This window comes from Monodon monoceros, unplaced genomic scaffold, assembly GCF_005190385.1.
Source record: "Monodon monoceros isolate NGI ecotype Baffin Bay Population unplaced genomic scaffold, NGI_Narwhal_1 Super_Scaffold_12, whole genome shotgun sequence".
In the NCBI taxonomy this organism is placed as follows: domain Eukaryota; kingdom Metazoa; phylum Chordata; class Mammalia; order Artiodactyla; family Monodontidae; genus Monodon; species Monodon monoceros.
The window spans coordinates 94,750,954-94,776,660 of NW_021703768.1; the positions used below are offsets into that span (position 1 = coordinate 94,750,954).

The 25,707-nt window shown below is 37.2% G+C and overlaps 1 protein-coding gene across 1 annotated transcript in view; it reads right to left on the bottom strand.

The window, feature by feature from the left end:
• The window catches only part of CCDC112 (coiled-coil domain containing 112), a 30,413-nt gene extending 19,682 nt beyond the window's left edge, over positions 1 to 10,731 (bottom strand). Inside the window, exon 1 of the mRNA XM_029215578.1 lies at positions 10,463 to 10,731. Within this exon, the coding sequence (XP_029071411.1) occupies positions 10,463 to 10,579 (117 nt within the window). The 5' untranslated portion in view covers positions 10,580 to 10,731. The remainder of the gene's footprint in view (positions 1 to 10,462) is intronic.
• Between the last annotated feature and the right edge of the window lie 14,976 nt (positions 10,732 to 25,707).

The window sequence follows — 25,707 nt, forward strand, 5'->3', positions numbered from 1 at the left end:
GTTGTGTTTTTATTTTTGAGTTGTAAGAGTTATTTATATATTTTAGATATGTCCTTATCAAAATATGATTTGTAAATATTTTCTCCCATTCTTTGAGCTGTCTTTTCACCTTCTTGATAATGTCATTTGAAGCACAGAGTTTTAAATTTTGCTGAAGTCCAATTTATTTTATCTTCAGCTGCTTGTGCATTAGATGTCATATAGAAGACACCATTACCTAATTAAAGGTCATGAGGACTTACATCTAAGTTTTCTTCTAAGAGTTTTACAGTTTTATCTCTCACATTTAGGTTTCTAATCCATTTTGAGTTAATTTTTATATGTGGTGTGTGAGAGAAGTCCAACTTCACTCTTTTGTATGTGAATACACCATCTGTTGAAAAGACTATTCTTTCCTTATTGAACTATATTAGCACCCTTGTTGAAAATCAATTGCCCACAAATGTAAGGGTTTACTCTTAACTCTCACTGGTATGTCTATCCTTGTGCCAGTACCATACTGTTTGATTACTGTAGCTTCACAGTAAATTCTGAAATTAAGAAGTGGGAGTTCTCCAACTTTGTTCTTTTTCAAAATTGTTTTGACTATTTTGGGTCCCTTGAATTTCCCATATGAATTTTAGGATCAGATTGACAGTTTCTGCAAAAAAAAACAAAAAAAGACAGCTGAGATACCGATAGGGATTGCATTGAATCTGTAAATCAATTCAGGGAGTACTGCCATCTCACGAATATTAAGTCTTCATATTCATGAACACAAAATGTTCGTTTAGGTAGGTTTTCTTTAATTTCTCTCAATGATGTTTCTGAGTTTTCGAAACATATGTTTCAAAAACTTAAACGTGTTGCACTTCTTTTGCTAAATTCATTCCTATGTATTTTATTCTTCGTTATACTATGGAATATTAAATTTTTTAATTGAAGTATAGTTGATTTACAGTATTGTGTTAGTTTAGATGTACAGCAAAATGATTCTTACATTTTTTTCAGATTCTTTTCAATTATAGGTTATTACAAGATATTGAATATAGTTCCCTGTGCTATATAGTAAATCTCTGTTCTTTATCTGTTTTATATATAGTGGTATGTATCCATTAATCCCATACTCCTAATTTATCCCTGCTCCCCCTCTTTCCCCTTTGGTAACCATACTTTTGTTGTTTTTGTTTTTTCTGTGAGTCTGTTTCTGTCTTGTAAAACTTGATCGGTATTATTTTTTAGATTCTGCATATAAGCGATATCATATACTATTTGTCTTTCTCTGTCTGACTTACTTCACTCAGTATGATAATCTCTAGGTCCATCTGTGTTGCTGCAAATGGCAATATTTCATTCTTTTTTATTGCTGAGTAATACTCCAAAATGGCACTATTTTCTTAATTTCATTTTTGAATGGTCCATTACTACTGTATAGAAGTACGACTGATTTTTGTACATTGCTCGTTTCCTGCAAGTTCCTGCAAACAGCTGAACTTGTTTATTAGCTCTAATAGTTTTTTTGGAGGATTAGTTAGGACTTTTTATATACAAGATCATGTCATCTGCAAATAAGGATAGTTTTATTTCTTCTTTTCCAATCTGAATGCTTTTTGTTTTTCTTGCCTAGTTGCCTGGCTAGAATCTCCAGTGAGTAAAGTGGTGAGAGTGGATATTCTTATCTTATTCCTGATCTTATGGGAAGTCTTCAATCTTTTGTCATTAAGTATTATGTTAGAGGTTGGTGTTTCATAGATGCCTTTAACAGGCAGAGGAGTTTCCTTCTATTGCTAACTTGTCGAATATTTTTATCATGAAAGAGTGCTGGATATTTTCAGTTGCTGTTTCTGCATCTATTGAGATGATTATATGGTTTTTGTCCTTTATTCTATTAATATGTTCTATTATGTTGATTGATTTTCATATACCTGGAATAAATCCCAACTAATCATGGTGTAAAATCCTCCCCTATGTTGTTAGGTTTGGCTTGATAGTGTTTTGTTGAGAATCTTTGCATTTGTATGCATAAGACATACTGATCTGTTATTTTCTTTCTTGTGATGTCTAATTTTGGTATCAAGGTAACAATGGCCTTATAGAATGAGTTGAGAAGTGTTCCCTTCTCTATTTTATGAAAGAAATTTGTTATCAACCAAAAAAACCCTGACATTTATATTTACCTCTACATTTGTCTTTATTATTATATATTACAAATATATTTATATGTACCTTTATTATAATAATATATTATCATACATTACCTTTATTATTATATACCTTTACATTATACTGACTTTTATATTTACCTCTATATTTACCTTTACCAGTACTCTTTATCGATATTATTCTTCACTTGGATTTGAATTATTACCTAGTATCTTTTTACTTTTGCTCGAAGGACTTCCTTTAGTATTCCTTGTAGGGCAGATATGCTGGCAATGAATCCTCTCAGTTTTTTAAAATCTGGGATTGTCTAAATTTCTCCATTTTTTTTCACTAAAGATTTTTACATTTTACTTGAGAAATGTGTGTAGAGAATACAATTTTTAAAAATTTGTTCATTAGCTTATAAGTATAATATAATCTTGATCATATGGGGAAATTATGTTTAGCTGAGGAAAATATGCTCCAATTCTGAGAAGTACTATACAGCTGACCCTTGAAAAATACAGATTGGAAGCAGGTGCACTTATACACAGATTTTTTCCAATAAATATACTGGAAAAAATTTTGGAGATTTGTGACAATTTGAAAAAAAACAGACGAATCACACAGCCTAGAAATATCAAAAAAATTAAGAAAAAGTTAGGTATGTCATGAATGCATGAAATATATGTAGATACTAGTCTATCCTGACATAGGCATAAGGTGAGTGATAGTCATATAAAATTAATAATGCATTAGTTTTCTTACTGTTTTATAACTTTGCTTTCAAAGAATTACATTACCGTACAGTATGCTTTTCTCTCTCTTAATTGGAGAAAGTGCCTAGCAGCCTAACATCACAGGTAAGTGGTTTTTGAAAAAAATGGAACAATGTTCCCAATGTTACATTATGAATATGACAATAATATTGTATGCCATAAAAATTTTATAATGATTCATTCATTGGTGTATAGGCTAGGCTATTGTGAAGCAAACATATCGACTATATTAGGCTACCATAAAGCAATCATATTGCTGCTCTTCATTATCAGTGCATGGACCATTATATTTGTAAATAAATATGAATTTCTTCTTCACATTATTTTTTCATTTTTGATATCTAGTGTTAGTAATACATACAACATCTAGTGTTTTGTATAAGACAATACTGATGCAGATACTGACTGGCAATTCATCTTACAAACAAATCATGTAAACTTACAGTATCGATAAGTACAGTACAGTACTGTTAATGTATTTTTGCCTCCTTATGATTCTATTAGTAACATTTTACTTTCTCTAGCCTATTTAATTGTACCAATACAGTATAATGACTATATACAGTCATTATATGACTGTATACAATACAGTCATATTATATGACTGTATACAATACAGTATAACAAAATATGTGCTAACTGACCAAAAGATCAACAGTAGGCTATTAGTAGTTAGGTTTTTGAGGAGTCAAAAGCTATACATAGATTTCTGACTATGCAGGAGTTGGTGCCTCTAACCCTCGTGCTGTTTAAGGGTCAAGTGCACTTACTTGTTCTAGTTATGTGAATTTCAGGGATGCGGACTTCTAGGAGAATTTACATGGGAGCCAATAGAGGACCTGTGCATATGTTTTCAATTTTCCATAGTCTACCATTATCCATTATATTTTACTGCCATTATATTTTGGGGACAATAGAGTGAAGATGTCCTTATAATTAGTGGCAGCAAATTTTGTAGCCTAGGTTTCCATTTTATATGTTTTTTATGAAAAATAACTTGGCAAACAATAAAGTCTTTAGGTTTTACTAGGCTGTAAGGGATAAAACTATATTTTTAAAAAATCAACTCACTTAGAGCTTGAGTTAGCATGTTTCATTGGCAGAAACACTATGCTGGAAACAGAGCCTCTATTGAGATGTATATCTAATAACAGAAATCGAGGCAAATTATTTAATATCTTTAAGTCTCAACTTTATTTTTAAAGTTATTTTTATGAAAATATTTTATTAGATAAAGTCCAAGCTCCCTTTGAATTCCAATCTCCTTTGATATTTAAATTGAGATATAATTGACATATAACATTATATTAGTTTCAGATGTACAATACGATTCAATATTTGTATATATTGCAAAATGCTCACCACAAGTCTAGTTAGCATCCATTACCACAGTTACAAATTGTTTTTCTTGTGACGAGAACTTTTTAGATCTACTCTCTTAGCAACTACTGTTAACTAGTCACCATGCTGTACATTACATCCCCAGGACTTATTTATTTTATAACTAAGTTTGTACCTTTTGACTACCTTTATCCGTTTTGCCCAGCCCCTATCCCCTGCCTCTGACAACCACCAACCTGTTCTTTGTACCTATGAGTTTAATTTTTATTTTAGATTCCACATTTAAGTGAGATCATATGGTATTTGTCTTTCTCTGTCTGACTTATTTCATTTGACATAATGTCCTCAAGGTCCATCCACATTTTTGTAAATGGCAAGGTTTCCTTCTTTTTATGGTTGAATAGTATTCCAGTGGAGTGTGTGTGTATAATATTTTCTTTATCCATTCATCATTAGTGGTCATAGGTTGCTTCCATTTCTTGGCTATTGTAAATAATGCCACAGTGAACACTGGGGTGCATGTATCTTTTCAAGTTAGTGTTTTCATTTCCTTCAGATAAATACCCAGAATCGGAATTGCTGGATCATATCGTAGTTCTATTTTTAATTATTTGAGGAACCCCCATACTGTTTTCCAGAGAGGCTAATCCAATTTATATCCCTACCAACAGTGCACAAGGGTTCACTTTTCTCCACATCCTCACCAACACTTGTTATTTCTTGTCCCTTTGATAACAGCTATTCTAAAATGTGCAGTTTTGATTTGCATTTCCCTGATGATTAATGATGCTGAGCATCTTTTCATGTACCTGTTGGTCATCTGTATGTCTTCTTGAGGAAAATGCCTATTCAGTTCCTTTGCCCATTTTCCAATCTGATTTTTTTTTTTTTTTGCTATTGAGTTGTACAGGTATATACTTTGGATATTAACTCCTTATATGACTTGCAAATGTTTTCTCTCGTTCAGTAGGTTGTCTTTTCATTTTGTTGATGTTCCCTTTGCTGTGCAGACTCTTTTTAGTTTGATGTAGTCTCCTTCATTTTTAGACAATTATTTTTCTGGACACAGAATTCTTGGTTGAGAGTCCTTTTCTTTCAGGACTATGAAAGAGTCCTTTTCTTTCAGGACTATTTTGACTATGTCTATCATTACATGCCTTTGGAGTCCAAGGTTTCTGTTGAGAAACCAGTTTTTACTGAGGATCCCTTGTATGTGTTGAGTTGCTTCTCTGTTGGTGCTTTCAAGATTTTCTTTTTGTCTTTGTCTTTTCTACAGTTTGATTATGACATGTCTAGGTATGGATCTCTTTGAGTTTATTCTACTTGGAGTTCACTGAGTTCCAACTATGTGTAGATTCATATTTCACCCATCATTTCTTCAAATATTCTTTTCCCCCCTTTTCTCTTTCCTCTCCTTCTGGGACTCTCATTAGCTGTGACACTTGATGGTATCTCACAGGTCTCTAAGGCTCTGTTCATTTTTCTTCATTCTTTTTTTCTTTCTGTTCCTCAGTCTGGATAATCTGAACTGACCTATCTTCTGCCAGCTCAAATCTAGTGTTGAGTCCCTCTAGTGAATTGAGTTCTTGTATTTTTTAACTCCAAAATTTCTATTTGATTCTTTTATTATAATTTTTCACTTTATAGATATTTTCTATTTGGTGAGACACCATTCTCATAGTTTGTTTTATTTCTTTAGAAATGGTTTCCTTTAGATTTTTGAACATATTTAAAGTAGATGATTTAAAGTCTTTGTCTATTATGTCCAACGTTTGGTCATCTTAAGGGACAGTTTCTTTTTACTGTTCTTGTTTTTTTTAATTCTTCTGTGTGTGGACCATACTTTCTTGTTTCTTTGCACATCTCATAATTTGTCTGTCAAATACTCAACACTTTAAATAATATAATGTGGCAACTCTGAAAATGAGATTCTTTCCCCTCTCCAAGGTTGTTTGTTGTCACTGTTTGTTTAGTCACTTTTCTGAACCAATTCGGTAAAGTCTGTATTCTTTGTTTGTGTGGCACTGAAATCCCTGTTTTGTTAGCTTAGTTGTCAGTGAACAATCGGTTGGTCAAAGATTTTCTTAGATGTCTTGAACCAATTAAGTCCCCAGTCTTTGCTGAGGTGGTCTAAGTACATGCTGGAGCATGCCATCAGTACCCGGGCAAGCAGTTTAAAACTCTACTTTAGCCTTCACTTCCTGTTGCACAGAGTTTCAAGACCAGCCAAAGGTGAGAGCTCAGGCCTTCTTAGGCCTTCTCTGGTTGCATTCATTTCCTATCACTACTATAACAAACTTACCAAAGATTAGTTTACCACAAACTTAGAGGCTTAAACAACACAAATTTATTCTCTTACAATTCTGGAGGTCAAGTCTAAAATTAAGGTGTTGGCAGGATTGTGTTCTTTCTGGAGATTCAGAGGAGAATCTATTACTTCCTTACCTTTTTTTCAGCTTTTAGAGGCCACCTTCATTCCTTGGTTCATGGCCCCTTCCTCACATAACTTCACCCTCTTGCTTCCACTGTTACCTCTCCTACTGGTTCTGATCCTCCTGCTTCCCTCTTACAAGGACCTTTGTGAATATATCGCCCCACCCAGATAAACTCCCCATCTAAAGATCCTCAATTTAATCATATCTGCAAAGTTCCTTTAATCATGTAAGGTCACATATTCACAGGTGCTGGGGATTAGGATGTGACTATCCTTGAGCGGGGAGGGGAATTCTGCACTCTACCACACACACACAGCCCTATTCATGTGTGTGATCTTCTAGAGGAAATCCATTTTGAGTAATCATTTAAAGTCAGAAAAGTAATGTGCTTATTACTGAAGGACCACTCCAGGCAGCCAAATTCCATAAAATACAACTCATCACAGGAAGGTCATTAGAAACAAATCAAACAGAAGACACAGCTCTATCTTGGTACAAAACCAGAACATACACTAGGTGATACGGCTAGAGATACTTCAAAAAAGTTATAATTCGGCTGCTGGAAAGATCAAGAGGGAAAGGGCATCTGAGAGGACAATCAAGAGATTCATGGTCTTCGGCCTTGAAAGGCAATGGCTGAGGAGAATTATGGACAAATTATATACAAGTATTAAAATGCACAGATAGGGTACATTATTTCTTTCCAAAATGAATGAGAAATTTATGGGATTCCACACTTCATGGAGGTTGTAAAATAAAACACAATATAAAATAGTTCTAAAACTTCAAAGATAATTATTCCAAAATAATTTAATGAAACAGTTACGGACTGAATTATCACCCCCCAAATTCACGGGTTGAGGCCCTAGATTTGGAGGAAGTAATTAAGGTTAAATGGGATCATAAGGATAGAGTCCTAATCCATTAGGACTGGTGTCTTTATAAAAAGAGGAAGAGGGCTTCCCTGGTGGCGCAGTGGTTGAGAGTCTGCCTGCCGATGCAGGGGACGTGGGTTCGTGCCCCGGTCCAGGAGGATCCCACATGCCGCAGAGCGGCTGGACCCCTGAGCCATGGCTGCTATGCCTGCGCATCCGGAGCCTATGCTCCGCAGCGGGAGAGGCCACAACAGTGAGAGGCCCGCGTACCGCCAAAAAAAGAGGAAGAGACACCAGAAAACTCTCTCTCTCTCTGCATATGCACATGTGAAGACACAGCAAGACGGTGACTCTCTACAAGCCCGAAACTAACCCTGACAGCACCTTGATCTTGGACTTCCCAGTCTGCAAAATGGTAAAAAAGTAAACTTCTGTCATTTAAGCCATTCAGTCTGTGGTATTTTGTTATGGAAGCCCTAGCAGGCTAATATAGGAACTTTAGCTACTTTGGCGGACATCTCTAATATCATGAGGAAAATTATCTCTTCTCAGGAAAACATTAGTTGGTTTCACTGTTAGAGTCAATAGGAATACTCATTCATGAAATCCTACGACAAATATCCAAGTTCAGTGCTAGGATGTAGAATTTGAGTGTATAGTGTGTATGTGTGTGTGTCTGTGTGTATGTGTATGTGGTATGTTGCGGGGAATACACAGAGGGATAACACATAGTTAAACTCCTCAAAAAGCACAGTATGGTACAGTAGAGATTCTAATTGGTTTTTTTTTAAACCCAAACACCCTTGAGAAATTCTACCTCACTACTGCTGTGACTGTCAGTCATGAGGCTCTGCCTTCCCTAAACTGGTGAGAGGGTATAAAGCAGAGTGTCTCAACCTCAGCACTACTGATATTTTTGACCAGGTAATTTTTTGTTTTGGGGGAGCTGTCCTTTGGCCTGTACCCACTAGATGCTAGGAGCACACACAAACACCCCACAGTCCACCTGCAGCTGTGACAACCAAAACTGTCTCCAGACTTTGCTGAATGTGAGAAACCGATGTCACAGTTGAAACAGCTCCACAGGTGATTCTGATCCAACACCAAGGAAGGCAAACCTCTGAGAATCACTGTAGTCGGCAAGAGTGTGCATCAATAACAGTATTAGGCAACTTGTGAGAAATGCAAACCAGGAGGTTAAACATGGTTATAAGAATTTGGAGAACAAATCATTTTCAACTAAAGTAAGCCAGAGAGAGCCACCAAGAGGACTAAAACACTAGGGCCATACATTTTAAAAAAGATTTTAAAAGTATTTTAAATATATCTGAAAAAATTATATATCTATTATGTATTTTTCTGTATTTTATATTTTTTTCCTGAGACATTTGGGCCAGAGTTAGAATAATAAAAAGAAATACAGAGGATGTGTGAGAAAATTTGTCTGAGGTGGAGTTTCTTGAATTTCTTGAAACAGGTAAAGACACTGTATTTCCTTAGAGGAAGAAAATGATAGAAGCTGTCCTCAGCTCATAACAGCCTTCTTTCAGGTTTGGACTAATCCACAAATATTTAATGAGCATCTACTATGTTCCTGCACTAAAGAGGCACAGCTTTTGGTGCTGGGAATACAATAGTGAATAAACTTCCAAAAGTTTCTTCCCTCATAGAGGGCAGGGTTTACATTCCCAGGCAGGGTGGAGAAAAATTTAAAAGTAAGCATAAAATATGTAATATATTATATGGTAATAAGTGCTATGGAGAAAAACAAAACCAGAAAAGACAACAGGGTGTGCTGGGTAGGGGGATTCAGTAAGGGGAGGTCAAGGAAAGAATCACTGAGCTGATGGCATTTGAACAAAGATATCTGAAGGCGGTGATGGTGCTGGCCATGAGACCATTAGAAAAGAGATTCCAAGCAGAGGGAACAGCAACTGCAAAAATCCTGAGAGAGGAGTGTGCTCCACCTGTCTGAAGGACCACCAGGAAGCCAGTATGGCTGCAGCCGACTCAGAGCAGGGGACTGGGGATGAGGTGACAGGGAGGTGGTAGGGGCAGCTCAGAGGCCCTGTGGACCACGGTAAAAACGTTTGTTTTTACTCTGAGGGATCTGAGCAGACAAGTGTCATTACTGGACTCAATCACCTGACTGTTGATAATACTTGAGGAAGGCAAGAGTGGAAGAATAGAAACCAACTAGGAAAGTATTTCTGCTGGGGGAGAAATGATGCTGTGGACCACCATGTGAGGTGGTGAGAAGAGTGGGATTCTGGACTTATTCCGAAGGTAGAACAGACAGGAACTGCCCATGCTCTGGGGTGTGGGCTGTGAGAGAAGGAGAGGTGCTCTTTGACCTGAGCAGCTGGATCCAACAATTCTCCTTGGGGGATCCTCTGGTCCTCACTGCAGAGAAACGGGTCCTGAGAAGATCTCTGGAAACACATCAGCCTCAGATCATCCCATGTTTGACTCCTCCTTGTGTTCCCAGCGCTGATACAATAATACAGCAGCCACCAGTCACTGGGCACCGAATCTCTCTCCAACCAAGCATTGTACCAGGGGCTTCCCAGACAATGTGCACGGCTCGGGAAGCTGCATATTATCAGTTCCAACGTTTAGATTAGAAACTGAGTCACCGAGAGGTTAAATATGTTCCTATCACACGCTAGGAAGAGGCAGAGCCAGCGTTTCCACCCAGATCTTCCTCCACTCCAAAACCTCAAGAGAGGCGGCTCCGTAAAAGCAGTTAAACGCACAAGCGAACAAAGCGAAACGCTGGCGTGTGCCAGGCCCCGAGCAAAGGGCTCCCGCCTCCCGGGGCTGCGCTGCAGAGCACACCTGTTCAGCCTGGGGCCCCGTCCAGCCTCTGGCGCCTGCAGCCTCCCGGCCCACGTCTGCCTCCTCCATTTACCTGTTGCGGCACAGGCGTTGCTCCCACGCGGGTCCCGGTGGCCGCGCCCGCCCCGGCCACAGCCCCCGCTACAGCTGTGGCCGCCGCAGCCACCACGACCGTCGTCAGGGCGGCCATCTTTCCCCGCCGAGCCGCTCGGTGCGCTGCGGCCCCCCAGGCCTGGGGTGGAGGGGCTCGGGCGGGGGGAGATTCTGGCTCTGCCGGGGCTGCAGGGCTTCCCCGGCAGGGAGAACGCTGCCGAGATGTGGGGTGGGGCCGGAGCGCAAGGCGGGGCGGGAGTGCAGGGCGGAGGTGGGCCGCGGTGCAAGGCGGGGCGGGGTCGGGATCAGGGCGGGGCCCGAGCGCGGGCCGGAGCGCGGGCCGGTGGCGGGCTCGGCTTCGCTGTGCTCTGCGGCGCAGTTGTATTACAGCGCACGTTATCTACTCTTTATTTGGCAAAAAGTCTTTCTCCCCGGCCCCTGTCCCCTAACCACCGGGAAAATTCATTGTTTTTCACGGTCCTACTTAAATTTATTCGTGTTATATATAGATATATGATATACATAGATATCTATATATCCATAGAGAGATATACTTTACATAATAGAACTTCTTTCTAGGTTTCTACTAAGTTCTGGTGAAACTGAGTCTAAATTTAAAAACATTATTGATGAGCCTGAACAATATATTTCACATTTTCAAACAAAACAGAGCATGCCCTACACTATCAGATATCAGACGCAGGGATGTCACACTCCTAGGACTTGGCCATTTAGAAGAGAGACTCCAAAGATACAGTGTTGGGAAGGTGGAGAAAAGCCAGAGATGACTCCTGCAGTCAAGGCATTGGCAACCAGTGGCAATTCAGCTGATTTGTGGATGCACTGCGTTTTCCTCCTTTAAAGGAATGTATTCATCCATTCATCGATTCATTAATTCAATCAATATCCAGCTGCTACTATATGCCAGACCTTGAGAATTAACTGTTGAATTAGACACACACACGAAGTTCCTTCTCTCCAAACTTCTACCAGGGAATTCAAACAAGTAAACAAACGGGGTGTTTATCGAGCACTTACTTTGTGCCAGTACTGTTCTAAACAATCTACTGAAGTAGGTACTATTATCATTTTCATTTCACGGATAATGTTAAGTAACACAAGACCATATACAAGTAGGAACTGGGATATAAGCCTAGCTGGTCTAACTCCAGAGACCATCCTGGTAGAGATGTTAAACAGGCAGATGGAGCCCAGGAAAGAGACTAGAGTTAAATATATGAATTTGGTCTTCATCTCCAAGTAGAAAACATCTTAAAAAGTGAATGAGATTACTCAGGGAGAGTATAAATTGAAGTCTGGGAACTGAGGCCTAGAGCCCTCCAACACAGATGACACAGACAGGAGGAGTTGACAGGAGAGGTCTGTGAGAAGGGAGGAAAGCCGGAATCCTATGGAAGAAAGTGTTTCAAGAATGATCAACTGTGTGGTCTGCTGCCCAAAGGTTGAGTGACATGAAAACAGACAGCTGATGGTTGGATTTGACAATGAGGAGGCCACTGGCCACCCTGACAAGAGCACCGTCAGTGGGGTGGTGAGCCTGGCTGAGACAGCTGAGGAGATGATGAAGGTGAGGGGTGGAAATAATGTCTTTAGACAACTATTTTGATGATTCTGTGATGCAGGTGATCAGTGAAATGAGGTGGTAGCTTGAAGATGTGTGATCAAAGAAGATACATGTGGGGTGTGTGTGTGTGTGTGTGTATGTTTCAAGCTGGGGACTAGTGGAGGGCATCTGTACTTTGGAGTCTAGGTCACAGATGGAAAGTTTGGTCTCTGAGAGGGGCACCTGCTCTTCCTTACTGGAGGGTTGCAGCACAAGGTGGTTGGTAGATTTGGAGACAAAAGATGGGCTGCTCTCCTTTCCCCATGCACTAGAAGGAAGAGGGAAGCTTCCGGGTATTGAGAAGGTAAGACCTCTTTAATTTATGTACTTACCTTTCACCCAAAATGAGGTCTGTTGTCACAGCACTGTCTGAGTTCCTGTAACTGTTAGTCTAGAATAATCTGGTAGCCTCAAGGGAAAACAGTCAACCAATTACTTGAATTGAGTGGTCTCTGCCAGGGACAACACTGGATTGGATACTATAAGGGAATATATTAACAGTAACAACACGCAAGATGGCCACTTTAAGATTTTTACTGTTTTATTAGGATGAAAAATTCCAAAAAATGATTAAGAATCTCGTAAACAGAAAACCAGAGCAGGCCTTTGCAACATGAAGATTAGGCAGCTGCCTGGGCCCTCACTTTGGGGCCCTTTCAGTGGCCAGAGCTACAGAATATATTCTCATTGTATAGTTTCATTTCTTACATTTTGTACCAGTTCTAACATTACATCAGAGGCTTGTCATTCCTTAATTTCTTTTATATTTGTATTTCTTTTCTCTTAAACACTAAAAATCTTGGTTCCTTAGAATATCAACATATTTACTTATTTGCTTTTTCTTGCAACAATTATGTCGTTTCAAATTACAATTCTGAAATTACCACTAACAGTAAACCTACTGAAAGAAGTTTGAGATCATTTTGTAGTTCTTTTTGCCCCTAAGAATATGTCCCGCACAGGATATTCAGTCAGAGTGTTGTGTTCAAGAGTTTACTGAAATTTCTCTTTTCTGGGTGGTAAAAGAATCTATTTTTAGGTAGTCAGATTCTTTTGATTGTATTTGTCTTCACTTTTAGTGTTTCCTCTATTTTTTTTCTTTATGGTATCCTTTTTAAAAACTATGTAAAACATATGTAATGTATGTAAAGTCAAAATGATATGACATATTTAAGGAAATCTTGCCCCCAAACACACCCTCTCCATGGCCTTTTCAACTGATCCTCTATATGTGACCATTTTTTATTAATTTCTGGCTTGCTCTTTTACATTTCTGTTTGCAAAAATGAGTATATATATGTGTTCTTATTTTTCCTTTTCTCTTACAAAAACATGTAGCATATTGTATTATTTTGCTAGTGCTGCCATAACAAAGTATCACAAACTGGGTGGTTTAAAACAATAGAAATGTATTCTCTCACAGTTCAGGAGGCCAGAAGTCCAAAATCAAGGTGGCGGCACAGTTGGTTCCTGAGTTCCTTCCTCTCCTGAGAGTGAGTTATCTGTTCCATGCCTCTCTCCCAGCACCTGTGGTCACTAGCACCCTGTAGTATTCCTTGGCTGGTGGAAGCATTACTCTAGTCATTGCCTGTATGGTTGGATGGCCTTTTCTCCTATGTGTCTGTGTCTCTGTGTCGAAATTTCCCTCTTCTTATGAGGACACCTGTCATTGGATTAGGGCTCTCCCTAATCCTGTATGACCTTATCTTTACTTTATTACATCTGTAAAGACCCTGTTTCCACATAAGGTCACATTCACAGGTACTGGGCATTAGGACTTCAGCATATCTCTTTAGAGGACACAATTCAACTCATAACACACATATAATACTCTACACCTTACATTTATCACTTAACAATATATCTTACAACTCGTTTGACGTAAGTTCACAGAAATCTTCCTCATTTTTTTAACAGATGCATAATACTCTATTTTACTCAACCAGGCATCTACTGACAGATGTTTGGGTTATTTCCAATCTTTTGCTGTGACAAGTATTGGGGAAGAAAAAATATTCCTCTACCTTTCTAGGTTCTTCTGAGAGTCTAATAATTAAATTGACATGACACAGATTAACAGGAGACAAATTTTAATTTCATACATATGGGAGTTCACAGAAACAGGAGACTCAAAGAAATGACCAAAGCAGGCAGCTTTTATACTTTTTAGACAAAGAAACAATTAATTTGTGAAGAACTGACAAAGACACTTAGGCTTGGGTATTAATTAGTGAAGAAACTAAGTGGAATTAGTTTACACAGCCTTTTCCACCCTGAATTTTCTATCCCTGGAGGTAAAAATGTCCCTAAGTCTTGGTGCTCAGAGGTTGCCTTTCAGATGGGAAATTTATTTCCTGCTTTCAGGCGGAAAGAGGGCAGGGTCAGGGAGTCCATCTTGCACTGGCTGTTTCTCAAGTAACTTGAACTCAAAGCAATCAATATGCCAAAGTAGCGTATTTTGGGGTGGCCTGCCCTGAACCCCATCACAAGTAATGATAAGTATTTCATATTTGGGGAAGTGTATCTTCAGTGGAATTGCTGAGTCAAGTGATAAATGCAAAGGCAATGTAGTTAGATATTGTTAAATTCCTTTCCATAGAAGTTGTACCATTTTGTACTCCAACTAGCAATGCCTGAGGGTGCCTGTTTCCTTATTATTTGCCATCACAGTATTTCTTCAAGTTTTTGTATTTTGGGCAATCTGAATAGGTGAAAAATGGTATCTCTCAGTAATTTTAATATACCTTTCTCTTGTTATGAATGAAGCCTTTTTTCGTAAGTGGAAGAATGTCAGTTTTTTTCTTTAAACTGTTCACATCTTTCCCCAATGGTATTTAGTCTTCCTCTTCCCAGTTTCTTTTTTTTTTTAATAGATCTTTATTGGAGTATAATTGCTTCACGATATTGTGCTAGTTTCTGTTGCACAACAAAGTGAATCAGCCATATGCATACACATGTCCCCATATCCCCTCCCTCTTGAGCCTCCCATCCATCCTCCCTATCCCACCCCTCTAGGTCATCACAAAGCACTGAGCTGATCTCCCTGTGCTGTGCGGCTGCTTCCCACTAGCCAACTGTTTTACATTCGGTAGTGTATATCTGTCGATGCTACTCTCACTTTGCCCTCCCATCCCATGTCCTCAAGTCCATTTTCTATGTCTACCTCTTTATTCCTGCCCTGCAACTAGGTTCATCAGTGCCATTTTTTGTTTTCTAGATTCCATATATATGCATTAGCATATGGTATTTGCTTTTCTCTTTCTGACTTACTTCACTCTGTATGACAGACTCTAGGTCCATCCACCTCACTACAAATAATTCAATTTTGTTTCTGTTTATGGCTGAGTAACATTCCACTGTATATATGTGCCACATCTTCTTTATCCATTCATCTGTTAATGGACATTTAGGTTGATTCCCTGTCCTGGCTATTGTAAATAGAGCTGCAATGAACATTGTGGTACATGACTCTTTTTGAATTATGGTTTTCTCAGGGTATATGCCCAGTAGTGCGATTGCTGGGTCATATGGTAGTTCTATTTTTAGTTTTTTAAGGAACCTCCATACTTTTTCCATAGTGGTTGTATCAATTTACATTCCCACCAACAGTGCAGGAGGGTTCCCTTTTCACCACACCCTTTCCAGCATTCATTGTTTCTAGATTTTTTGATAATGGCCATTCTGACCGGCGTGAGGTGATACCTCATTGTAGTTTTTATTTGCATTTCTCTAATAATTAGTGATGTTGAGCATCTTTTCATGTGCCTCTTGGCCATCTGTATGTCTTCCTTGGTGAAATGTCTATTTAGGACTTCTGCCCATTTTTTAACTGGATTGTTTGTTTTTCTGATATTGAGCCCATGAGCTGTTTGTATATTTTGGAGATTAATCCTTTGTCTGTTTCATTTGCAAATATTTTCTCCCATTCTGAGGGTTGTCTTTTTGTCTTGTTTTTGGTTTCCTTTGCTGTGCAAAAGGTTTTAAGTTTAATTAAGTCCCATTTGTTTATTTTTGTTTTTATTTCCATTACTCTAGGAGGTGGGTCAAAAAAGATCTTGCTGTAGTTTATGTCAAAAAGTGTTTTTCCTATGTTTTCCTCTAAGAGTTTTATAATGTCTGGTCTTACATTTAAGTCTTTAAGCCATTTGGGGTTTATATTTGTGTACGGTCTTCCCAGTTTTTAAGAGCTCTTTATCAATTAGGTGATTGTTATATAATGTTTTCATATAAATTGAAAATATTTTCTTCTGGGTTTTTAATTTGTTTAGTGACTTTTGCTTTTTTTTTTGCTTTGAAAAGTTTCTTTCTATTTTTATGTAGTCAAGTTTGTCAATGTTTTAGTATTTTCTTTGATGCTTCTGGATTTGTAATCATAGTTGGAAAGGCTTTTCTCACTCCCAGTTTATAAAGAAATGAATCCTTGTGTTCTTGTACAGTTTTACTTTTTACATTTATATATCTGGATAATTTGGATTTCATTCTGATATCCAGGATGAGATATGGATTCAATTTTACTTTTTCCCAAAAGGCTATCTAGTTATGCCAAAAATATTTATTTAAAACAGTATATTTCCCCAGTGATTGAGGTGTCACTTAACTTTTCACATATAATTGTTCTATTTTGAATTTTTTGTCTATTCTATCATTCTGTATATCTAGTTATGTATCAGTGAACATGCTTTTCTTATTTATAGGGAAATTATACAGTGTTTTAACATCTTACAGGGCTAGTTCCTCTCACTGTTCTTGTTTTTGGGTTTCCCTTCCTTTTCCTGCTTACTCATTTCCCAAAAGAACTTTAGACTCAACAGTCTACTTTAAGAGAAAAATCTCAATATTTTTAATGGAATCACATTAAATTTCTTTATTAACTTGGGAAGAATTAACATAAGTATGATGTAGAGTTGCCCTACCCATAAACAAGGGATGCCTTTACATTTGTTCCAGTCTACTTTTGCATCTTTGAAGAGTAAACATTTTAATCTTATTCCTAAGTTTAAAAAAAATATTCTCTTCCAACTACAAGTGTGATTTCCGCTCCCTTGACATCATCTAGCTAGTTATTCTTCGGATATATGAAACTATTGATTTTTCTTTATTAGTTTTTTATGCTGCTACTTTAATCAATTCTCTTAATTTTGGTTTTATTTTTAGAATGATTATCTTAGGGTTTCCTTTTATTCTATTACATTATCTGCAAACAGAGATCATGTTATCCCTTTCTTTCCAATTCTCACACTTCTTCCATACAGGAAGATGGAAGAAGGCTGTCAAACCTAAATGTCCATCAACAGAGGAATGGATAAAGAAGATGTGGTACACATATACAACAGAATATTACTCAGCCATAAAAAGGATTGAAATTGGGTCATTTGTAGAGATGTGGATGGACCCAGAGACTGTCATACAGAGTGAAGTAAGTCAGAAAGAGAAAAACAAATATCGTATATTAACACATATCTGTGGAATCTAGAAAAATGGTATAGATGATCTTATTTGCAAAGCAGAAATAGAGACACAGACGTAGAGAACAAATGTATTCATACCAAGGGGGAAGGGGGGTGGGAGGAATTGGAAGATTGAGATTGATATATATACACTACTGATACTGTGTATAAAATAGATAACTAATAAGGACCTACTGTATAGCATGGGGAACTCTACTCAGTGCTCTGTGGTGACCTAAATGGGAAGGAAATCCAAAAAAGAGGGGATATATGTATACGTATAGCTGATTCACTTTGCTGTGCAGTAGAAACTAACACAACATTGTAAAGCAACTATACTCCAATAAAAATTAACTTAAAAAGAAAGGCTTTCAATTTGGGTTCCCCTGAAGTCAGATCATGAAACTAGGACTTAGAAGAGGCAAATATTTTGTTTTAATAATTATGTAGAGATCACTATTGCAAACTGAACAATGGTGAAGCAGTTATGATCCATCCCAAAGCTACATAATAATATGCTGAAAATGTGTGGAATTGCTCCAGACAGTTAGGCAAAATCAAATAGACTCTTATGCCTGGGGACAAGATTTATTCTTTTATGTAGGCTTAATTATTAACAAAATATTTGTATTACTGTCTTAAATACACTAACAAATGGATAATTTTATGGTGAGCTATAGAATTCACCAGTATAAACTGACAGGTCTGGAATAAGGTTGCTTCATATTGACTTCTGAAATCAGAATAAAAGCTAATCAATAAGGGAACCCTCTTGCACTGTTGGTGGGAATGTAAACTGATACAGCCACTATGGAGAACAGTATGGAGGTTCCTTAAAAAACCAAAAATAGAACTACCATATGACCCAGCAATCCCACTACTGGGCATATATCCTGAGAAAACCATAATTCAAAAAGAGTCATGTACCACAATGTTCATTGCAGCTCTATTTACAATAGCCAGGACATGGAAACAACCTAAGTGTCCATCGACAGATGAATGGATAAAGAAGATGTGGCATATATATACAATGGAATATTACTCAGCCATAAAAAGAAACGAAACTGAGTTATTTGTAATGAGGTAGATGGACCTAGAGTCTGTCATACAGAGTGAAGTAAGTCAGAAAGAGAAAAGCAAATACCGTATGCTAACACATATATATGGAATCTAAAAAAAAAATGGTTATGAAGAACCTAGGGGCAGGATGGGAATAAAGACGCAGACCTACTAGAGAATGGACTTGAGGACATGGACGGGGGGAAGGGTAAGCTGGGACAAAGTGAGAGAGTGGCATGGACATATATACACTACCAACTATAAAATCAATAGCTAGTGGGAAGCAGCCGCATAGCACAAGGAGATCAGCTTGGTGCTTTGTGACCACCTAGAGGGGTGGGATAGGGAGGGTGGGAGGGAGGGAGATGCAAGAGGGAAGAGATATGGGGATATATGTATACGTATAGCTCATTCACTTTGTTATAAAGCAGAAACTAACACACCATTGTAAAGCAATTATACTCCAATAAAGATGTTAAAAAAAAGAAAAAAAGGATACCTCTTGATATCCCTAATGGAAAACAAAAAAGCTAATCAATATTACTTATGTAAGGGGTGATAACTTCCTCCACAATTTTTATTCTCAAATAAAAACAGTTGAACTTCCACTGACCTTTAAATGACTATCCCCATACAAAATGTTCAATTGTTTAAACTTAACTATATTTATAGAAACTGAAAAGAGAAAGTTGTGTAAAGACTTCCCAGTCTTTCAGCTCTTTTTTTATTGTTCCTCGGTAATATCGGAGTTCCCTAATCAGACACTCTCCAACAGATTGTCAGTTCCCTGATGGGGCAAAAATATTTATTGTTGAACAATAACAACAACAACAGCCAAAGCAACAACAGTGAATCTTTACACCAAATGTAGCTGTTAAGACAATTTAAAGGTAGGTCTAGATAAAAGGAAAAAATGTGAATATTTACTTTAAAAATAATAATCCTTACTTTTGATGGCCTATCATGTGCCAAACACTCTTAACAACACACACAGCTACTCTTTGCTGTAAATAAATAAAGTTTGAGAATCTTAGTCAATAAACTTTCTAAGATAATACAGCTAGAATATGGCAGAGCCAAGCATCAAGCCTGGATCTGACTTAATAGTTAAAACTTATTTTCCTAAAGCAAAAAAAACCTCCAAGTCTATTTTTCTTCTTTTGAAAAATAATTTTTTTCCTGGAGGCCAGTAGAAAATAAAGAAGATAATCACTTGTGTTTGAATGGATGTTGATTATTCTTTTGGAGGTAGTCCCAGGTTTACATCCTTCAGATCAGACTCAGGGAAATGAAAAATCTTCAGTATGGTTGACAGTTTTATGACTAAACCACTTAGTCCCAATAGAGCACTTTTCCCTGAAAATTCAAACCCATTTGATGAACATGAACCTATCGTTAAAAAATTAATTTCAGAAGTTATCACAGGGTCATTCTTCTACAGTTAGATAGAAAATTAAACTCATATATCATCTATATATTCCCTTGGATTTATGGGAAAATTTTCAGGAACTCCTAGCTCACAGGAACAAAATAACTTTTCAATTAAGTATTTAAACTCTTGCTTGAGAATTTTAAATCAAAAACAGATCTCTGTATATAAATGTGGAAGTTAAGGAATTGTACATCATGAAAATGATAAAGAAAATATTACTGAATGGTTGGGACTTCTGTAATGTTTGAGATTTTTTACAATTATCATGTATTAATTTGAGCAGCTGTACCGGCTGCCTCCAGGCTTCCTTTTATGTGAGAAAAAGAACTATTTTTAAAACCAGTGCTTTTTGAATTTTTGTTACACATAGACTGAGATAAACTTAACATTTTAACACTAGCTGGTGCTTATAACACCAGTAAATGTCTAGTGATGGGCATAATCTGGAGCACAGAGACACTGTATGGCTTGCTCATGTTGGAAGGAAAATCAACAAGCGTTAGGCCATTATCAGGGAAAGACTGTAGACACCAAACCAGGTTTCCAAGGACAGGGAAATACAAGGAAGTGCCATTCTGACTTGGGCATGGAAGTAGGCAGCACTGAAAGACTGCTCAGAGGGTGTTACACAACTGTCTGCAGGAAGTACTTGGTGGAAACCTCAGTGGAATCAAAAGAGAAAGAAAGAAAGAAAAAAGGAAAGGTTTTGGTTTTGTACAAATATGTAAAGCCAAGTGTGTGCCTGACCTGGCTATTGGTCAGTGTAAATGAATAAGACATAATGACTAGTTCTTGCAGATTTCTTTCCCCTGCCTATCAATATTTCTGCAAGGACTAGTTCTTAGCTGGGGAGGCAGGGATGTTCACTTTCTTGGCAGAGCTTGGGACTGTAGCTGTCAGACACCTATATCAGAATTGCTCTCCTTCTTTAAGGCTGCCAAGCCACAGGGAGACTACCTGGAGAAGGTCACAGACAAGGGGCTTTCAATAAAGAGTAGACTAGATAACAGATTTATAAGGTAATTCTACTTGACATATCCTGAACTCTATTCACTGAAAATAGGGACTATATTTTATAACACTCATGGAATATTCACAAAGATGACCATATATTTAGGCCACAAAAACCTCAATAAATGTCAAAAAGCAGAAATAATGCAGATATAATTTTCTGGTCACGAAAGAAATCAACTGAGAAGACAGAAAGACCCTATCACATAAAATTTTTAAAATCCTGAGTCAAAGAGGATATCAAAACTAAAATTGCAATTTAATTAGAAAACATTGGTAATATTACAAACCAATATCGAAGTAATACAGCTAAAGCCATCCTCAGCAGAAAATTAGCAGTTTCAGTAGTTACCTTAATAAATAAGAAAGAATAAAAATAAATGAACTAACCACCTAGCTGAAGAAGACAGGGGAAAAAATAATCAATAATCAAAAACGGAAAAAAGGAGAAATGAATTAAGAAATGTGAAAGAAAAAAATAATAAAATAAAAACCAGAGGAATGATAATCCTAATGAATAAATTTAACCAGTTAAGAAAGATTAACCACTAGCTAAACTGATCAAGAATTAAAATTAAGAAAGCACAAATATACATAATAAAAATACAAAGAAAAGAATCACAGGAGACTATTTTTTTCGATTATCTGCAAATAAATGTGAAGATCCAGATGAAATGAATCATTTTTCTAAGAAAACACCGTTTACTAAAGTTGGCAAATTAAAAATCTAAACATTAAATATTAAAAACCTAAGAAAAAGGAAAAAATTGTTAAAATGGTAGGCTCCCAAAGAGCACCAGGCCCTGAGGGCTTCATAGGCTGATTTTAGGAAATTTTACAGAATAAACAGACTCTAATGCTTTTTAAACTGTTCCAGAGCAGAGACAAAAAGAGGAAAACTTCCGAATTCTAATAACAGTAGCATACGTTTGTTACCAAAAACTGACAGCAATAACACGAAAAGCAAGCTACTGACAAAAATCAGTTATAAATATTGATGCAGAAAATGTTTACCAAGTTTCAGCAAACTGAATCCAGCAACATCTTAGAAGAATTAAAAGAAAACTAGTTTCCCCCACTCCCAGTATCGTAAGAATGATTCAGTTTCATTTCCTATGTTAGGAAGTGGTTGGGTACAGTTGGTTGGCTCACTCAGCATCTATTTCAGCCTCTTTTTAGTGTGCCATGTATACTGCAGAGGCTGGAAAGCTCAGAACCCTCATTTCCCAGGCTCCCTTGCAGCTAGGTTCCTCAATGTAAATTATGTTTTGCTAATCAGATACACTTGTGTGAAATTCGATTTCAGAACTCATTTAAATAGGGGAAGACATAGCAGCAAGGCACACATTTTGCTGGGACATATTATAGCAGACATAGTAAAACTCTGCAGCTGACAGTTCTAGCATTAGTTTTCTGATTCAGAGGTGACAGATAAGAAGGTGTGTTCTGGCAGCTAAGAATTCTGGTGGCAACTTCTCGTTCCCAGATCACATTAAGATGGTGTGTTCCTGGAGCTAACGGTGGGAACATGACTTTCTACTGTGGCAGAGGGAGCAGCTCTCTTGGTGGGCCAGTTCTACAGTGTGGATTTGGGAGTTATTTCTAGAGAGCTTGAACCTCTAGCTCTCCACTGATTTATAAGCAGTTCACTCCGTGTATTAAATCCCTTTCTGTTTTCTGCAAGTGAACTCTGAATGATAAAACAGATTAAAAGAAAGAAAAAATGTACAATTTTCTTCAAATATGCGGGAAAGGCATTTGATAAATTTCAGTATCCATAATTAATTTTTTAAAATCTTCATAAAATAGGAAAGATCCATATTTCTTAAAAGCCAGCATTATGTTTAATGAGGAAACATTAGAAGTATTCCCATTAAAATCAACAGCAATACAATTATGTCTACAGTCATCACTATTATTTAGCATAACTCTAGAGGTCTAACCAATGCAATAGGACAAGAGAAAGATATAAGAGGTATAAACATTGGAAGAGAGGTACATTTATTACTATTTATAGATAATTGTATACCTGGAAAACCCAATAAACTCAATTAAAAATCTGTTGCAAACAGTATGAGGACTTATGAGATGGATGGGTATCAAATTAGTGTGCAAAATTTAATTGCTTTCATCTATACAAACAACCAGTTAGAAAACATCATGGATATGTCAATTACATCTCAAAGTTAAAAAAGAAAACATAACGGAAATAAAGACCAAAATTGCAACAGCAAAAAAGAAAATATCTAAAAATAAACTGAAACATAGTGCTTAACAAAGACAACATTTTAAATTAGTAACTCTTTCAGAGAGGACTTACACAAAAGGATAACTTTCATACCCATGCATGTCTGAAAATGCTTTTATTTTGCTCATACCTGAAGGAGAGCCTGATTTGGTAGTGGACTCTAGATAGAAAGAAATTTTCCCTCAGAATGTTGAAGATATTGTTCTCTTGTCTCTTTTATCCAGTATAGCCACTGAGAAGTCCAATAGCAATCTGATTCTTTTCCATCTGTAGCTAATCTCTTGCTTTAATTTTGAAGCTCTTTAAAAAAGCAAAAACAATAGCAAATCACTTTGTTATTTACTGTCAGAGGTTTGAGCAGAACTCAAAGCCTGCCAAATCCAGCAGAGCACTGGAGTGTTCTCTCCATTATATCTGATACCATAATGCCTACTTAATGCAGAAAATATAATGCCAAAAGTGTAAGCAAAATTAATCTTCAACCAATTCAGCTCATATTCTTTAATGATTTCCTCCCAAAGACATTTGAGAACCTCACCTTTCCTAAACTACAGAGAACTCTGCATTTCAGTTTTTATCCACCAGATGTCACCTGAGAAACAATAAACAACAGTGGGGAGTCTATATTTGATTCTTTGCGAAAGAATAATATTTTCATCTTTTATGCATAAAAATTAGAATGTTCTTGCTAGGATATACCAGCAGTAGGGATATGAAGGCACATACCAGTTAAAACCCAGACAGAAAAGTAAAAACATTTACTCTCATATTCAGATTCTCAAATATAGTCAACTGACATTCAAGTCTTTTAAATAGATTGAGTTTCCCAAATTTTATACTAAATATAAGAGTTCTTTTTAGTGAAAATTGTTAGAGCAGCTTTTAATACTAATTTCTACATGATGTAAACAGTTAAAAAACTCAACTACTCATACTAGAATGTAAGCCAAAAGAATAGATACTAGTAACTCTGAAGTTCACAAACTCATTTTTACCAACAGTCTCATTCAGTCTTCGATAATCTATTATCCCCGGGTGTGTGTGACGAGACTCCTTAAATGATCTACAAACCCTGTGTGATCTGGCCCTGACCACCGTTCTTGTTTCCCACTCTTTCTCTCCTGGTTCTCCAGCTACCCTGGGCCTCATTCAGATCCCCAAATGTGCCAAGTATCCCTTTGCCTATGTTAGCAGTGCAATCTAGAGTGAACCTCTAACCCTCCCTTTATCTTATTAGTCATGATCCTTCTGCACACGGTTTGAATGTCAGTTCCCAAGGAAGCCTTCTTCGGCCACCTCCACCCCTACCGAAATTTGGATCCCTTCCTTCATTAACAGTTGTCAGCATTTGATTTGATCCAGAGAGTAGCCTCCATGGGGCACCCATATATTTACCATCTACTCATCAGTAGTGCTTAATAAATATAAATAAATTTATATTTACTTATTTATTTGTAAATAAATAATGTTTAAAATTTATTTAAAGAAAGAATTACTGAATATGGATTACAATGTTTGTACACCTCCCCTATTAGAATGCAAGTTCCATGAGGAATGAGCTTTGTTCTGCTCACTGTTCCATCCTTAGCCCAACACAAGCCCATTGCAGGCATCAATAAACATTTGTTAAATGGATCCATGAATAAATGAGTGAGTAGATATCTTCTACACAAAAAATTAGAACACATTTGGACACACATATGAAATGAGGATTAAGTTTAGACAGGGCTGCCAAACACGGGAACAAATAAATGTCTTTTTTAACAGCTATTTTTGTCCACTGGCCAAGTGGTATGCGGATGACAAAAACACTGGTTACCTATGAGGCAAGTTCTAGGTAAAATTACACTTCACTTATTTTTTTTAGTAGAAATTTTGTTTCTTATCACCCTCACTCACTCACTTAGGAACCAAGAAAAAATACAACACTAAATCCTTTCATAGGGTTTTCTTCTTTCCTGGAGAAATTACTGGAATTTGTCAAGTAGAACAGTGCAGTGCAATTATTGACTATCTCTTAGGTGGGTGCAAGGGTGAAACAACTCTTCCACCCAGCCAAGGGCTTAGATGGGGGATTTTTCCAGGCACTGCCACAACATGGCACAGGGATCCTGAATGGAATTATTCAACCAGTTATTCCACATATATTAATCACATATTCAACAGCTATTTTTAAATTGAGTAATCATTATGTGCCAGTTATACTGATTTAAGCCAGGGCTGCAAAGCCAAATGAGACATGGTCCTTGTCCCCAAGAAGCTTACTATCTTTTAGGAAAGACAGGCTTTTAGGGAAGACCAATAGCTGAAGTCCAGCATGGCCCACATAAATGCGATGTACAGGGTACCATAGGAATACACAGCTCAGTGTAAATTAGATTTGGGTCGGGGGTCAAGACAGTTT